We start from the raw sequence: 19195 nt of genomic DNA on the forward strand, positions 1-19195 counted from the left end.
GACACCACAGTATAATACAGTCGCGAAGCTCCTTAGTGATGAAATGGCATCCTGTTGACAAGAGGAACGACACCAGCGCTCGCAGCGGCCAGCAAGCCGGTATTGTTCTCTACCTTACACCTGATTGTACCTCCACGTAAATTAGAAATATTGCAACCACCTGAACAACTATTTTAATAGCAAATTCTACAGAACACGCTGATAGACTAGTCTATTTATTGCTACAGCATGGAAAGTCTTGTTAAAAGAACTTTTATTGAACTGAAGTAGGTTAAGATATCAGCAACTAAATGACTGAATTTTAGGTACTTCGTGCTTTTTGTATGGCACTGAAAACTTACATTGCAAAATTTGATGATGTAATATAATCTCAGTTTCACAAATAATTTCAATAGCATCAACTTAGTACCTTCAAAGCATTCCTGTGAAAATGCTTGGCACTTATTCCATACTGAGTACGACAATATAATATAATAACGGCTGCCTGAACTTGCTAAAAGACCCATTTATCATCACAACAAATTCACTATTTGCCACTTTTGGTGCATGTTCATCACCTAAATATTCAAACCCTATGATACTGTCACTAGAAGGATCATGCCATGTTGCATATTAATGACATTTCATCCATTAAAATATTTACTAATTTTTCATGTTCTAAAGATTTTACTTTTTCTTTGAGTAGCTGAAAAATACCTTCATTTAATCTACATTTAAGCCGAACATCCTCCATGTATATCTGCAGTGTTCGTACTGAGGGGAGATCAAAGTACTGACACAGATATCGGTAGCCTTGCGGACTACAGTATAATAAGTTTAGAGCGAATAACTTACTTTCCTCATTTTATCTAACTCCACACTTATTTTTAGTGGTGATTTCCTAATTTGATGTAACAATACATAAAGTGCCTCTTTCGTCAGGTATTTAGAACCTATACATTTCATTTTTTCTCTGTCCGAGAAAACACTTTTCTTAGCTACTTAATATTTTCTATCTTGGCATTTACATTGTTATGTACACCTCTTTAGCTCCCTACTTCAGCTGACTTATATTTGCACTTCTTCCTCAGGCTATCAATAATTTCATTCAATTTATGTACTTCTTCTGCCGCTGACACTTCAACTGGATTATTCGATACAGATGGTGCGATGTCTGAAGCAGTCTCTGTCCTAACAGCAGCTCCTGTTCTCTCAACGCCTCTTGACTGCCTACAGGATAATTTCTTCTTCTTTGACATGGGTCCATCATCTCTAATCAACAACGCTCGCTTTAAGGAAATCCGTGGAGGTTTATAAGGAATGTCGAATACAGTTGGAACTGCATTCCACACTAATTTCTTCTTCTCGACTGACATAAACTGGCTGTCTTCAAAATGATTCGAGCATAACTTTATGTTATTGTACAAATAGTTTACATCCTTCTTCATTAAATCAGCCCTCCTACTATTTACAAGCCATTTTCTACACCTGAAAATTAAAATATCGCTACGTGTTTGAGGAAAAGATTGGGTTAAAGCGTTATTTAATTTCATAATGGGGTGGATTTCCCTCCACTGAGTTATACTTCTGGATGATTACATACCAAAAACCTACTTATTTGGACTTCTATTTATACATATGCACAATATAGGTCTATTATGCGAAAATGTAAACCTTGCCTGACCTTTCAGCATCTTTAGGAAACCTAAAAAATGATAGCTCTGGTGTCTTATTTTTGTTACTGGAGCAGTTAACCGTGCTACACACATCTCCTTTCGTGAACACTACCTTAATTTAACAGAAAATGAATCACTTGTAACGGAACTACCTCACACTAACCTTGCAAATTATACACAACTTACACATCTCAGTAGACCAGAAGCTTGCTGGCCACGCGGAGCGCTGGAGTCGCATGGATGAAAAAATGAGCCAAGTTTCGCGACTGTGTATATTAGACTGTGCTGACACTAAGTAAGTTCCATTTAACGGTACGTTACGCGACTTTACCTTCGAAATCTTAGATTGTGTAGGAAATAATGTAGGTAGGAATTAGTCCATACTATCACTCAAAGTGAGTCCAGGATTCGGGATTAGCGCTCCCATAACGATGGGAAAATAAAGTTAATTATAAAGTTGAAATTAGTTGAAGATAAGATAATATTTGATGATACAGACGGATAGGACAAATATGTTAATACCATGTAGATGTATTCGATATTCTAAAAATGTAAGGTAACAGATTGAAATTTAGGCGTTGGGCTTGTTAAGTATTCACATAACGTGATGACTGACAGTAATATTACTTAATCCTGAAAAGGTATGTTTGAATCAAATAAATTAAAAGAGAAAACGGAGATAGAAGAGAAATACAGTAACACTAACAGCAAAAACCAGAAAGTCCAAGGGAGTTTTGGTTTACTCGGTCTGCCATCTAGTAGGCCTAGAGTAAAACGGAACGTTAACATTGGCGAGCAGACAGCCAGATGGCATCAAATTGAAATGTCTGCACACGATAGCTGAGGATATATGATTATTATTGTTATTGTGGGATAATAGACTGCACCAAATACAGTAGAGACAATACGCGACACTCAGCGAGATATCGAGGGACAGCGATTAGAGCTCTCTCTAGCTGGTAGACATGGGAACTACTGATTCTTTCATAACAGCACGTGTATTTGTGTGTGAAGTTTTTGGTGTTATTTATGCGTTTTCAGTGAGCTGACATAATTAAATAGTAGCGTGTGTCATTCCTTGATATCTCCTCTCAACATGAGGGGAAAGGTATGTGCTGTATTTGGCTCTAGTAACTATGAAGTAGAAAAGAAGGCGCGGTCTTTCTTTCGTTTCCCTCGTGATAAGAAAACGTAATATTGTGTTTGTATATATATTCTTCCAGTGCCAAAGTGATTTTTATAGTACTTCATAATCTTCTAACCTGCTCGACGCATATTTTAACTAGCTTAAAATACACTGAAGAAAATGGAAATTGCAACACCCAGAAGGCGTGGTGCTACATTGCTCCAATTGAACATGCAGAACGAGTGTTTGGTTGTGCTTCGATGATTACACTTTCAGGTCCTTCTGACCGCAAGTTTGGACAACAATCAATAGAGGATGTGACCACCACGCGCTGCAATACATTGATGAATTTGTCGAGGCATGGAGTCAATAAGGCCCTGGATCGCTTCCTGAGGAATTGTAGCCCATGCTTGCTGCACTGCACGGGTCAGTTGTTCCAGAGTTATGGGTGGCTGAGGACGGTTGGCCAGTTGTCGACCCATCATGTCCCACACATGCTCAATAGGACTGAGGTCCGGGGATCTGGCGGGCCATCCCAAGGTTGTGATGTCGTGGAGAGCATCTATGAAGATGCGTGCAGTGTGAACCCGGGCATTGTCCTGCTGAAACATCCCATTAGCTATGTTCGCCATCATAACCTCTGGATTGAGTACCCTATCAACGTACTGTCGAGCAGTCATAGTGCCCTCAACAAGCACTAACTGTGATTTCACATTAAAGCCAATAGCTCCTCAGACCATAATGCTTGGTGTTGGCCCTGTGTGCCTCTCTACAATAAGATCTGGGCGGCCCTTCTCCCCGGTAAGTCGGCGCAGATTATTTCGGTGATCACTGCGGGGAAGACAGAAGCGCGATTCATCACTAAAGACGACCTTATGCCATTCGTCGACCCACGTCGATCTTTCTCGACACCAGGCCAGCCTTACACGTCGCTGTTCTGGGGTCAATGGAACACCTTCTGCAGGGACACGGGCTCGTATGCCAGCTGCACACAGGCGATTACCAACTGTTTGTTGTGTAACGTGGGATGCCACAGCTGCACGAATTTGCGCTGCTGTTGCATGGGGTTCCATCCGGGCCATCCGAATGATGCGGCGATCCTCTCTCACAGTTGTCCGTCGCGCTGGGCCTGTGCCAGGTCTGCGAGTGTGGGTACCTTCATTTGACCACTGCTGCCATACACGTTGCACCGTAGATGCCTGTCGGCCAACACGTGCAGCGACAGTCCTTAGCGATAATCCAGCCTCACACAGCCCAATTATCCGAGCCCTCTCAAACGGTGACAATTGTTGATAGCGTGCTCTTCTCTGTCGTCGAGGCATGTTTGACGGGGAATACTTCACTGCAAAGACTGCAAGTCAACTACGCTACACCAGAGTCCGTATACTGGAGTCGATTCCTCCGCGACCAATCTCGTGGGGAGATCTGTAGCAGCAATCCAATGGGTCTGAAACTTTGATCGTTTACATACACAACCATACAACATACAACCAATGCCTTCACGGTGTTGCAATTTCCATTTTCTTAAATGTATAATACGCATATTTTATTGTATAGTGCAACAGTTACCCTTCAATATCGATGTGTTGTTGTAGGTGTGATCTGTGGGTTTTGAAATGTCACAGAAGTGATTTGGATAAGGTGTACAAGAAAGAAGGGACGTTACGCTTATATAAGATCTGTTCAGATCATTTCCAGGCCAGCGACTTTAAAAATCCTCGACTATACAGCCAAGGGTATGTTACATTTTTACTCTAATTGTACGTAAATATTCCTCAGAGCATCACTATCCACAACATTGTCATACTTTTCTTTTATCCCTCTTCTCATATTAAAGCCGGGATTTTATAGATTTTCTTTCTGTTAGTAGGCTTAATGTTAAGAGGAAAATTGTCCGGATTTTAAATGTTAATTCATTGCATCATGTGTGTAAGGAATGTGCCGATATTTTTATTGACAAGTGTCTGTGATGATACAATGTTTTTTAAATGAGAAAAAAAAACAAATCTAACCGTAAAAGTTCAGGCAGGAATGCTAAAGCAAAAAAAGTAATGCATAAATGAAAGATTAACCCATTTCACAGCAGTCCATTTCATATCTTGTCTTTAAATAATAACCTTTTAAATAATTCTTCATTAATTTATGCAGAATTGCTTTAGCAGCTTAGAAGTTAATATCTCAATAATACATTCTTTCTAGACGTAATTTATTTATCCATTTTCGTATATGCATTTCCATTGATATTTGAATTTAGCGCGACTTTTCAGGTCAAGTCACTAGGAGCGCCACCGTCGAATTGTCTCCCATTTTAACAAGACTAAATCCGTAAGTGTCGCGTATTGCCTCTACTGTATTTGACTGCACTCCACAGTATCGGTACATTTCAAATATTAACCAGCACGCTAAGCACAGTTCAAATAAGACTCTGTAACTTCCAACAGTACTCCGCAAGTATCCCTAGGAGTGGCACCAAGAAGCGTTTCTCGCCTACTACCCAACGAACAATTACGAGTTCACACGAACGATGACGAACATGGCATTAGGCCTAAGTTTACTTTATTATGGGCAAGCAGACTGATATATTGCAGCGGAAAACGGTTGATTCAATAACCACCTGTCGAGTTGCGAGCGTATCCGCCACTCGGGGCAAAACATGAATTCCGTAGAAAATAGTAGTTTTACCAATCCTTTGAAATGTTAACGAAAGTATGTATGGATGATTTTAAAATAAATTATTTAAAGTTAAGGGAAGTGTCAATGTAGTCTACAGATTTTACGGAAATTCAATAGTGTAAATCTTTTGCTCTTCCCAGCCACCCCCCCCCCCCAAAGAAAACCCCAGTCTATCAAGTGATTTTGAATTATAAACATATTTAAAATTTTCCTGGGTAAGTAGAGACTCGAGATGTGAAATTTGGTAGAAATTAATTCAGCAATTTACCCGTGTTGGTGGAGCAGATAGACATGTAAGGTACAAGTCACTGATACAGTATTCAGTTGACGTAAAACGGAAAAAAATATATCAAAAAGTTGCAAAATAAATCAATGGAAAATTGTATTTATACAGATGAAACCATAATAATTAGAATTTGAAACTCCAATTAGAAGTGAAAAGGCCAACAGCTAATCTGTCCGGCACCATGGCCAAATAGTTAACTTGATGGCCTTCGAAGGTCCCGGGTTCGATTCCCTGTTGGGTCAGGGATTTTAACCTCCATTTGTTAATTGCCCTAGCTCGGATGTGGGTAACTGTGCCGTATTGAACATTAGAATTTTACCTTATTTGAGACTCCATCCTTACAGTTTTGCATGTCGTCTATAAGGCGTCTACTAGAAAGACCTCCATCAGGCCTCTCTGGAGACCATACGCCATAATAGCTAAGCTATTAATATTTAAAATGTTGAAATAAAATATACATTTATATTTCTGGTAAAGAAATTCCTATCACTTGTTATTAACAACGAAGGAATGCGCATGGGTAGAATATCGATATAAAGCTAAAGACGCCGATGCTGGGGAGCAGACAAATGGCGTGCAACACGTCTCAGTGCCGCCCGATATAAATTGTGGTGTTTGCCCCCAGAATGCAATATCCCACCCACCCAGCCAGCCAGAAACGGCCAAGTAATTGAGAGAAAGAATGGCAGCAATGCGTGCGATGATTGTCAATTGTTTCCTTATTGCTTCTCTGTTGTTGCTCGGTAAAGAAAATGGCCCTTCTTGCAAACAATGAGTGCAAACAGATTGCTCCCATATGGATTCCAAGAATAGAGTATTGGAAATACAGTACAAAGTAAATGTCATAAAAATTAGTGGAATTTTACGTTTAATGTTTTTGACACAGTTAAATAGATTAATATTTTACCGAGCGACTCGGTCACGTCGCGTAGTTATGAGCTTGCTGTAAGGAAATAGTGAATTGTATCCAACTGTCATAACCCTTGTAGATGGTTTTCCGTGTTTTCTTATTTTCAAACCAGGCAAATTCTGAGGCTGTACCTTAATTAAGGCACAGTCGCTTCCTTCCCGGTCCTATGCCATCCGTCCTCTGTGGGTGGGAGGCGGTAGAATAACACTCACGATATCCCCTATCTGTCGTAAGAGGCGACTAAAACGGACTTCAGGGGCTCTTCACTTGGGAGCGTGGGTTGGCGACCACGGGACTCGTAGCTGAGTCCTGGCATTTCTTCCACTTACTTGTGACAGGCTCCTCACTTGGATCTATCCTATCCGACCTCCCTTGGTCAACTCTTGTTCTTTCCCGGCCCCGACGCTATAATAGCCCTCGAGGACTACGGGGTATTTCATTTTCACGCCCTTCGTGGCCCTTGCTTTTCTTTGGGCAATATCTTCAGTTTTCGAGGTGTCGGATCCCTCAAAATTTTCTCTCTGATTAATGTTATATAGAGGATATTTGCCTACTTGTAATTCCTCTTAAAACAGTAATCACCACCATCACCAACACCACCTTTTCCACCCCCTGTGGGTGGGGAACGCAGACGAAGAACACACCCACGGTATCCTCTGCCTGTCGTAAGATGCGACTAAAAGGGGCGACCAAAGAATGATTGAATGAGAACCATTAAATTACTTGTGATTCGCACCATCACGCGGGGAACACCATGAGTCGCCTTTATTGCGAGCAGTACCACTGTGTTAGGTACAGAATAGGTTTGTAATTAGTGGCAGCAGAGAGCGGTTCACTGTGGGTTTCCAGTACCTGTGATTAGTACCACTATTTGCGGAACATGAAGAGTGTTCCAATTTTAACCAATAACAAATGCCTTAGGCCTTGCTTGGATTTAGAAGTATTTGAATGACATTATTATCAGGCACCATAAAGTGAGGGCTACCTTTATCGTAAAGCTGTAATATGCTAGGATACTGTGATAAAGGATGTCATCTGGAAGCCAACAAAGCTTATTTTAACCGGCAGGATGAAGTCTAACACCAATATTACAGCGCGGCTCAGACATGTAAGGCGATGTGTTAAAACGAATCTGCGTTCCCTTAATTATACCTTACCATTTGTGTGCTCGCTACGTCGTGAAATAGTTTCCAAATTTACATGTCTAAGCTTCCCTTCTGCATTTCCGCGGCAGAGCAAGACGACCTGATGCCTATGGAATCATTTCTGAGATGTAAAAGTGAGAATAGTGCAATGTATCGAGTGTATTCAGTTGTCGGTAGAAAATGAGAAACTAAATACTAATTTACCAGAAGGAAATCATGATTTTATTCCATCTATTGCAAATATTCCCTACAATACAGGGGATTTTGATATTGCGGAGTGATAGGATGACCGGATATTGCACTTACACTTTTGTATAAAAATGTTATATCATCTATCTTTCTTCTATAGTCCATTTTTTCTTTTCATTCTTATTATTACACTGATCAACAAAGTTACTTTCTATGCAGTCGCTTAATTGCGGCCAGTATCCAGTATTCGGGAGACAGTAGGTTCGAACCCCACTATCGGCAGCCCTGAAAATGGTTTTCCGTGGTTTCCCATTTTCACACCAGGCAAATGCTGGGGCTGTACCTTAATTAAGGCCACGGCCGCTTCCTTCCCACTCCTAGCCATTTCCTATCCCATCGTCGCCATAAGACCTATCTGTGTAGGTGCGACGTAAAGCAACTAGCAAAAAAAAAAAAAAGTTACTTTCTACGTATATCCTAGTATCCGAAACGCGTTCGAAGGCAACTGAAACATGTTGATTCAAAATATGCAAACGATTTGTCTCTATCACCCACAGTTCTTGAGATATACGACATCAATCATTTACATTTTTTAACATTGTAATAAGTAAAACAACTCACAGACGGAAGTTTCACTAGATCAGTGATTGTTACATGAGTACAAGTGAACTTGGCTTTAGATTAGATTAGTGGAAAGGCACCACATGGCACATATTGGATTTGTTTGTTACGTAGCCTCACACGTAACAAAACAGATTTTTTGAATTTATGCAACCTCTGGACGCCATAATATCCACTTTCAGTGACAATAAAAATGAAGCAAATGAGAGTCTTCGACTCTATATGAAAAAAAAAAAAAACGAAAAGGCAATTAAAACAGATCTCGATGGACGCTGTTCGTGGAAAATAAACCTTTATGAACATCTTCAAAATCTGACGTAATAGAGCAAACAGTTTTCGGAAGAGATATCAGCATGAAAAACTGCACTAGAAACAGTAAACCTCATGTCAGGTATCTACCCCTTGTAAATCAGTGTTATCATCATCATCATCATCATCATCATTCGCTGTGGGGTCACAGTCATGATAGCCATGGCAGTATCACAGTGAAATGGTTGTCTAAATCATTAACTTCCCTCCTTTTATCTAATAATGATTTTGCATCCCAGAAGTTACCCCGTTATTAAGGAGAACTGGGGAACTTGTCTTACAACTTCCACAATCATGAAGCCACGTTCTCCTCCGTCAAGTCGCTACAGACACATGTCGGTCGGATGAAATGCATTGCATGATGCATTCAGGCCAATGATTCTAACAATATTTCATAAAATATGTGAAATGCTCAAGAATCAATTTTTAACTCTGTGTAGAAGAGTAAAAGAAGCATGGATGATCGAGGAAACTGAGAATATCAGAAATGATACAGTTGAAGGAAGGATGGACAAAGTGTATAGGAGCATTAAAATATTAAACCGGAAACCTAAAGCGGAAAGTTTCGTAATAAGAGATAAAAATGGGAAAACATTAATATATAATGACACCAGTACACGGTAGAAGGAATACCTTGAACAACCGCATGTAGGAGGAAATGTGCTGAATGATCTAAGGTGTATTTAACCGGAACATGAAGTAGAGAAAGATTATAGAGGTCTTACAATGAGAAGGAGGGAGTTTGAATCAGCACTTCAGCGATTAAATGAAAATAAAGTTACCGGTCCAGATAACATACCTGGGGAACTGCTTAAAAATATGAGAGAGATTGAAAGAACTTCTTTTTGCCATGATATGCAGATGCTATGAAGGTGAAATTCCAGAAGGGTTCATCAAAAGCAAAACGGTTATGAGACCAAAGAAGGGAAGTAGTGTAGAATGTTCCGATCACGGAACCATAACTTTGCTCTCTCATATATCCAAAAAATTCTGCTACCAATAATAATAAATAGGATTAAAAATGTATTTTACAAATTGGTCAGGACCAGTTCGGCTTTAGGACAGGGATGGGAACAAGAGAAGCTGTCTTAGCTCTCCGAACAATATTATAAAGGAGTTTGCAGATGAATAGGAGTACATATCTAGCGTTCGTAGATATTGAACATGCTTTCGATAACGTGGGTTGGGGCATACTGTGTAAAATACCTAAAGCTACAGGTTTGCACTGGAAAGATAGGAGGCTGATAAAGTGACTCTATGAAAGACAGACCACGATGGTAGATATCGGAGGAAGTATCCAGACAGCAAAAATCAGGAATAGTGTAAAGCAGCGCTGCTTTCTCTCACCATACATTTTTGAAGTATTCATTTAAGAAGCCATAAATAAGTTTAAGGCAAATACCAAAGGTGAAAACGTAAATGGGCACAATATCCATTGCATTCGATTTGCAGATGACATAGCAATTGTAGCAGACTGCGAGAAAGAGTTGTCTAAGATGCTGAATGTATTTTCATCAGCATTGTCAGATTCTCGCTTAAACATTAATGTCAAGAAGACCAAGATTTTAGTTGTGAACGAACATATTGAAGGAATTCACACCAACATCAAGCTTACTGACAAGATAGTTGAACAACTTTCCAGTTTCTCTTATCTAGGAAGCCTGATTTCCAATGACAACAGGTGCAGCGAAGAGATAAAAATGCGAAGAACACTTGCTAAACAGGCGTATTATAATAAGAGAAATCATTTAATCAGTGGAAATTTAGGTTTTGGAATTAGGAATGAATTTTTTATTTATTTTGAATGGAGTGTGCTATTGTATGGGCTGTAAATCTTGGACAATCAGAGATCAGGTTTGGAAACGATTGGAAGCGTTTGAGATGAGGGTCTGCAGACGAATGCTAGGGCTTAAATGGATTGAAAAAAGAACAAACAAAGGCATTCTAGAAGAAATTTAAGAGAAGAGAGAACTGATGTTAACGATACAAAGAAGCGGGGCTAAATTCACTGGCCATATATTGCTACACAACACCTTTCTTACCAATCTGCTGGAAGAAAAAATCGCGGAGAAGAAAGACCGAGGAAGACCGAGGAAAATATGCCTTCAAGACTTACACAGAGTCTCAACTATGGTACTTATTATAAAATGAAATGAGGAGCTGAGGACAGGAAAGAATGGTTGCATAGACAAAGCATTGCTTTTATACGGTGGTGATGATGTGAAATGCACACATTGGTGAAAAAATAGTTTAAGAATTGATATTTACTGAAATACTTCAATTAGTTATGGTACTTACGAAGCTGCATATGCACACGATGCCATTCCGCCGGATCCTCAGCTATTTTCACCATGAGTTCTAAAAGACCCTCATCTGCTCTCGGGCTTACAGAGTCCACAAGCTGAAACATATAACAGACACATACTTCAAGAGCTGTGCAGGTTTCAGACCCAAAGCCTTGTTTTGGGACAAATGAAAATTAAGTTATTTTCTGGAGTTTCAGTATTGACATTGTAATCATCTGTGGTAGATGTATGCCCTCCTGCCAGTTACATTCTCAGTTAGAATTTGTACACAGTCGTCACCACTTGTGCACAATTTCTGGACCTTAGTTCACGTATGTGGACAATCTTTTAATATACAGAATTATTTATAGAAATATACGAGAGCATTCAATAATATGAAATGGCGTATGACTTTTAGTGCCTGGAGTGTCCGAGGACATGCTCGGCTCGCCTGGTGCAGGTCCTTTTATTTGACTCCCGTAGGCGACCTACGCGTCATGATGTGCATGAAATGATGATGAAGACGACACATACACCCAGCCCCCGTGCCAGCGAAATTAACCAATGCCAGTTAAAATTCCCGACCCTGCCGGAAATCGAACCCGATACCCCTGTGATCAAAGGCCAGCACGCTAACCATTTAGCCATGGAGCCGGACATTAGATAATATCTTGGCCACCAATAGAATCCAGGGCTGATCTTATATCAGAGTCTTAATCCAGCTGCTTAGCGAGGTACTTCTTAAAATAAAATGCATATAAATAGGATCTTCTTTATCCTAGAGGCAACTTTCTACAATACCCAAAGGAAATCCATGGTCTATAACAGAAGGCAGCCCTGTACTTGGTTCACTTGTGATACGCTCCGTAAAGAGCAAGTAGATATTTTAAAAGCCAACGTCATCCGTGTTACGTAAGTAGTTCTTACCCTGGGATTGGCAATATAACCATGACGTAATCTTCTATGATGTTTAAGTTATCAAGAACTGAAGAGGGCATTGTCACTGCCCCCTGCTCAGACCAGTTCAGAATCTACCAGAATAGTTACTGAACGCTGATAGTCAGTAAGATCATGAAAACAATTTTGTGAAGACTTCCTACATGGAACTGTTTGGAAATTGTATTGTTAGCCCAAGATTAAAAGACAACTGTACGTACATTGGGTCTGAAGAGAAACTACCGATACTAAAAAACATGGCTAAATAGCCTCTAATTACCTTGCACTACCAAAGTACCGTTGTTCACCCCGAAGGCCTACAGATGACGAGGTGTCCTGTGGTCTTCACGACGAATCCTCTCGGCCGTTATTCTTGACTTTCTAGACTGCGGCCACTATTTCAATGCCAGACAACTCCTCAGTGGTAATCACCTAAGCTACTGGACGACGAACGTGCCCTCAGATCCAGGTAAAAACTCTAACCTGGACGGGAACTGAACCCAGCGCCTCCAAATAAGAGCCAGCCACGCCACCCCTACACCGCGGGGCGAGCAAAGCTCTATACTCGCATAGAAGCTTTTCCCATCTGAATAGAATATTTAAACCGGGTCATTTTTAGAACAATAAGCATATTTTAATGAAGTTTATGACTGCTATTTGTGTCTTTTAGGTCATGTAATCTAGTTTAATTTGTTCATTAAAAATATAAATTGTTTTCCTACCTACAGTTCTGACCTGTGAAGTAATTCTTCAATATTCCGTTAAATCTAAGGACGCAGACCTCTGGAATCAGTTTTAAATGTCAGTCAATGCACTGAACTCTGATCTCGCAACTTTGAGCGTATAAAGGAAGCCCTAGTCAACAGAATGTATAGTTAGTTAGGTTAGTTAGGTTACGAAATCATAGAAATGATATTTCATTTATGTCAAGCGATATCCGACATTTTGATACTCTGTGGTTACCGAGCGTGGTGTCGGCCTGCAGCAACAATATTATTTAGTAAATTCTCTTTCTCAATAGGTTTCATGTTTCAATTGCGGTCCCGCCACTACAAGCACTGCAAGCGATTATATTCAACACGTGCTGCAGTAATTCCGGCAAGACAGGTATAAAAATGTGCGGGAGATGTTATTGTGCGAGATATTTCAGTGAATAAGTTTAATGCTCTTTGCTTTCAGTTCTTAAACTCAGTTCATTGTGTGTTGTGTACTTCAAGCATGTATATTATATGACTTGATTAATTTAATAGTTCAGCATGCCGTACTGTTTTGTGCCTGGCTGTAAGTCAGGCTATGGTAGAGTAGTTGATGATATGCGATTTTTTCACCGCCGGAAGATAGAAATGAATTTGAAAAATGGGCGTAAGCTACTACAAAGAAGGATACTGAGTTAACGCGCGTAATAGAATAATTTATCATGTTCATTTCTCTGATGATTTATTAGTAAAATCAGATAATTTTATAGTGAAGGGTGAAAAAGTGGATATCTCTCGTGTGAGATGGAAATTACGTCCAGGAGCAGTGCCTCACCTTTTCCCGTGAAGCTCCCAAGAGGAAAAATTACTTAGACACCATTAGGAAAAGAAGAAAGAAGATTGAAGACGGGAGTGCAGCAGCGAATGGGTAATTTAAAGGTCAGTTTAATGTTGAGCAAGACTTGGGTCATTCTAGCGTACTTCCTGATGCCGATCGCCCAAAAGGCGCCCAAAAATGCTCATCGAAATTCGAGCTAGATCCTGTCTGAACTTAGGAAAATCGAGGTTAATTTGCTGAAGAAGCAGTTATAAATTGTGTACTCAGGCATTTAATTATAGAGATAAGTAGAGTATTACCTTTAAATAGTTCATGGGTGTTTGTTTTAATATACTGGGAGTTATATGCTATTCATCTGTATATGTACACTCCAATAACCTCTGATTTACGCAACATGTGACGAAGGCCGTAGCTCTTATTTCCATGTATGATTTTTTCCATTGTACTCTGCCGTGGTATTTTAATTGTAATATCTCATTGTTTTTTAAAGGACGGTCTGTATTCTTATCAGTTACCTAGTAATACGTTTTCTCTGACATCATTCCTACTGTGGAGCTTGCCCACTCTAGCGGTGCCTGGCGGGGCACGCTTGAACTCGAGGAGTCCTCACATTTGTTCTTCCTACCGAGCTCGACAGCTGCAGTCGCTTAAGTGCGGCCAGTATCCAGTATTCGGGAGGTAGTAGGTTCGAACCCCACTGTCGGCAGCCCTGAAAATGGTTTTCCGTGGTTTCCCATTTTCACACCAGGCAAATGCTGGGGCTGTACCTTAATTAAGGCCACGGCCGCTTCCTTCCCACTCCTAGCCCTTTCCTGTCCCATCGTCGCCATAAGACCTATCTGTGTCGGTGCGACGTAAAGCAACTAGCAAAAAAAACCATTTGTTCTTATATTCACCATGGTAGTATGTTACCAAGCACATAACTATAGCATTCAAAATAACACCAGCTGAAAGCGTTTATATAATACGTCTCATAAGAACATTACAGATTTTGGATTACCTTCTTATATACCCATATAACGAGAGAGTATATGGCAAACTATCGGGTGAAACTATACTTCGATTTCAGACCGACATTTTTGTATGGAAGTAAAGTCTGGGTAGATTCCGGGCACCTTATTATTAAGTCAGAAGTAACAGGTGTGAATGTTTGCTGGTACAACACATGGGCAGAATAGCAGGTGGGTACTCGAAATATGTAGATAAAGCCTTAATAATAAATGTATGAAGCTACATGTATCTACCGGCTTCTGCAGTGCGATCATATGAATAGAGTTGAGGAGGACAGATTGCCTTGGAAGATAATGGTAAGAGAAGTAGAGTGAGACCAAAGTGACGATAGTTAGGGTCAGTTTTAAATAATTTAATTATAGGATGTGTTGAACTAAATGACAGACACATTCTGTAATATTTTGTTTCACGATATTAATCTGAGTGTACAAAAATGTAAAATTTCTTTTAAAAGTCCCGTAATAGTTTAAAGTCAGATAATGCCATTTCATTTCTTGTTCGATCACTGCTAAACTACTGAAATCAATTCAGCTGGAATTTGGTTTGCATATACCTCAGAGATGCAGTTCAAGTACAAGCCACTTGTAAATTTTCAGTAATTAACATTGATATATAAGTATTTACTAAATCTGTGAATATCTTCTCAACTGAAAAATAAACTAAACCAGTTTTCTGTAAAAAATAAGTTTTCTTCAAAAATCCACAGTTCTTCAGACAAGCAACACGATGTTGAAAACATCCTAGAGATATCAGCTACGAATTTTAGGTGAATATAATAAAGTATGAGAATATAGGCTTATTCTTTTGTAGCAAATGTATCCGTGCTTCTAAAGGTATTATACATTGTATACGGATTTCTCCGTAAATTACAGTAAAGGCAGTGAGTAAGATTATATTAAATTGCATGTCCCTTAGCGTTATCGAAGAAACAAAACATTGAGGGCTCATTCATTGCTTCCGATGAGAGGTAGGCATTGGGGAATTTTGGCCGATAACGGCAGGCTACATTTCCTACTGCCAATCACTGTCGAGTTTAGGAGTTTCTACTATAACGGCAGGCTCACTTGTCAACTGCCATCCACAGTAGAGTTGGAGAGTTTTCATTATAAAGACAGGTCCCTTTTGCTAATTGCCAGTCACAATCGAGCATCGAGAAATGCAGCGCTATCTGACGTATCAACAATCGAGGCACGACAATAAGTCATAGGACCAAAGTTGTAGATCTCTCCAAATTGAACGGTGATTGTAGAATCCGTTTTGTAATGCGACTTACCGTTTAGCCACCAACTACCCCCAAACGAAGGTCGTCACTGTCAATAAAATTGCATCCATATTTCGATATTTTCCGGGGTCAAGCATTATACATTTGAAGACCTTGGAATTTTTCATCAAAGAAAAGAGTGTCCAGGTTTCGGGATCACCACTCGCATACATACGGAGTAATTAAGGAAGAAAGTAATACAGTTACGGAAGTAGAAAATAGATTTATAACTGAGGATGGACGTGTAGGACAAATATGTAAATACCAAGGTGATGTGTTTGAAAACAAAATGCCCCTAAATAAATTGTGATGGAGTGAGTTATGGATATAAGTAGGCGGTAACAGAGGAGAAATTTAGGCGCAGGGATTCATAGGTAAACAGATAAGATGACGACTTATGGCGTTGTTACTTGAGCGTAAAGAGGCAAGGCAGAGAATATAAATTAAAGCGGAAAACAGAAGTAGAATAGAAATACAGTAAAAAAATAGCAAAATGCCAGAAAACACCTCACGGTGTGAAATAGTGGGCTACACTCCGCGGTACTGTTCAAATATTAACAACGCCCTTCGTGCTATTAGAGGACGCTTGTAACCTCCAACGGTATTCCGCCAATATTCCGCAGAATGACCGATTGTCGTCTCTCTTGCTCTCTACCCAAGGAACAACCACGAGTTTACAGGAATGATGACGATAAAGGCAATACGTCATTTCCCTGCTGTCAAGCAGTCAGAGACGTTGCAATGGTAACCTGTAGGTTCGTTGTCGTTCTGTCCGCCACTCAATGCAAAGCATGAGACCCACAGAAGAAAGTAATTTTCTCCGTCATTTAAAGAGTAAATTAAATTATGTACATAAACAAAATTGTTTATAATGAAGTGTCGTTTAACGTATAAATAACGAATTTTCCAGAAAATATTTTTTTTGCTAGGGGCTTTACGTCGCACCGACACAGATAGGTCTTACGGCGACGATGTGATAGGCAAGGCCTAGGAGTTGGAAGGAAGCGGCCGTGGCGTTAATTAAGGTACAGCCCCAGCATTTGCCTGGTGTGAAAATGGGAAACCACGGAAAACCATCTTCAGGGCTGCCGGTAGTGGGATTCGAACCTAGTATCTCCCGGATGCAAGCTCACAGCCGCGCGCCTCTACGCGCACGGCCAACTCGCCTGGTCAGAAAATAATTAGTATAAGAGAAAATGGAATAAGACAGCTCTGTTTTCCTATAAACCCCTGTCTGTTCAGAGATTTTTAAATCATATGTATATCAAAACCTTCTCCGGGATGAGTATACTCTAAATATGAGGTTTGGTCGAGATTTATTCAGCCGTTTCGCCATGATGCTGGAAAAAACATACACACAAACACGAAAATAAAAACCACTAATACGGTCTTGAGTTGACCTAAAACGGATAAATATCTCAAAATTGGCAAAACAAACTAAATTAAAGACAGCGGGCCCCCTACAACTTTTTTTATATAGATTTATTTCTAAAATTTACTATCCTTTTCTTAATCATCGTTATCCGGTCGATCAGATTAGCAGTTTGCTTTTTTCTACCACAACGAGCGCTAACGTGAGTCAATGCAGAGTTTCACTTAAGGTAACAGGGAAGTGTGATAGGATCAAACAAGTCAATTTTCGCTTTTGAGCTAAAAAGTTCCTATCCTTATTGAATAACTTGGTGTATAAATTATTGTGCTGAAGTTATATTTTAATTTTATTTAGGTTTTAAGATAACTCTGTACGCTGAATATCATTAGATACCAGCTACCAGTCAAGTATCTATTTCTGATTTTCCGTAAATTTTTGAAACGCTGTGCATCATTTTCTTAGAGACTATCACATCAATGAATTTGAAACTTGTTAGATACTATACAGATTTGCTTGTAGAACTAAATTTAATGCGATATCTCGATTAGCTCACGGAGGCAAGCTTGAAAAGCACTGAAAATTTTACAGAAAATTTCAGTTCTCAACTAGGATATCCAAAATCATTTCTCAACCGCTTCAAATAATAGGACAATACGTTTACTCCAGCAGCTCAAAAATGGTTTAAATATTATGCGTGTATAGTAACAAGGGTCTGGTTTGGGTATTTCCGCAGAAAAAATGTATATCAGATGAGGGAAGTCTTAATAATATTTAAAAAGTTTTTTTATAATGTTCTTTCTGACATAATATATTCAATACAGAACCTTTATTTTCTACCCAAATAATGATGAATGTATTGTGAATATATCAAAATAACACTCAGGAAAGTTTCTCATATTTGTAACTAAACATCGGAAGTCACATATTTATATCGTTTCACACTTCCGGAAAAACTGCCTAAAATCGCTTGTTTCTTTACTCGTTTTCTTTTTGATTCAAATCCTAGCCAAATTAATATATTTACACAATTCTTCCTATAATGTTTTCCTTTTGTCAATACCCTCACGCGTTTTATGATTTTTGAAAAGTGTCCACACCGAATCTAGTTTTTTCTACACTGGTTTATAACCAAATTAATCTTTTACAACAAACATGTATAATGTATACAAAAATACTGATGAGGTACACTGTCTAATGTTCATCGTCCTGGTTCCTAATGATTAAAAAATTATGACAAGCACTGATCACATTTTAACTTTATTTTTTATATTGTCAGTTCAATAAGCAGTCCGTGACACGTTAGGACCTTATACTGATATGATAATTACAATATTCAAACACTGTCACGCCATGGTATAAAAATGAACCAAAACCTGGTGACATATTCTTATTGCACTTATATTTCTATCTTTCCAACCATATGTACTGCTGAAACGTTCTTAAATTCAATTGTCTTGGTTTCCGTCGGTATTCCATCATGAAGTGAGTGGATGCTGCATTTAGCCAGAGAACTGCGTTGTTGACCGTGGCCGCGATGAATGCATATTCTATGTTGATGATTCGATATACTAAGATGGGATTTGGAGTCATTTAAAATATTTTGCTTACTTTTGCGAACGACCACACCCATATGTCCGCACTTACGACTTAACACGGTGTATTAAGGTATCTCTTTGTTGACATTGTTCACATATATTGGTTTTATCTCCCGTATGCAGTTATCAGACCGTGCCTCTTATAATGGGCTTCTGATAAGTTCACCTGCATACAACCCAGCGTCAGTGGGTAGGGTCTGACACATCCCACTCTGATGAGTCAAGTGTCAGACCTAAGACAAAACGCTGGTTAATAGAGCAAACGCCTGAAAAGCCATACATCTAATT

At 39.4% G+C, this 19195-nt stretch overlaps 1 protein-coding gene across 1 annotated transcript in view; it reads right to left on the bottom strand.

The window, feature by feature from the left end:
* LOC136881917 (myb-like protein X) overlaps nucleotides 1-19195 on the bottom strand; it is a 116645-nt gene that overhangs the window by 52069 nt on the left and 45381 nt on the right. The window contains exon 6 of the mRNA XM_068229111.1: nucleotides 11213-11315. Coding sequence (XP_068085212.1) covers nucleotides 11213-11315 — 103 coding nt within the window. The remainder of the gene's footprint in view (nucleotides 1-11212; nucleotides 11316-19195) is intronic.

This window comes from Anabrus simplex, chromosome 1 (genome assembly GCF_040414725.1).
Source record: "Anabrus simplex isolate iqAnaSimp1 chromosome 1, ASM4041472v1, whole genome shotgun sequence".
NCBI classification, from domain to species: Eukaryota; Metazoa; Arthropoda; class Insecta; order Orthoptera; family Tettigoniidae; genus Anabrus; species Anabrus simplex.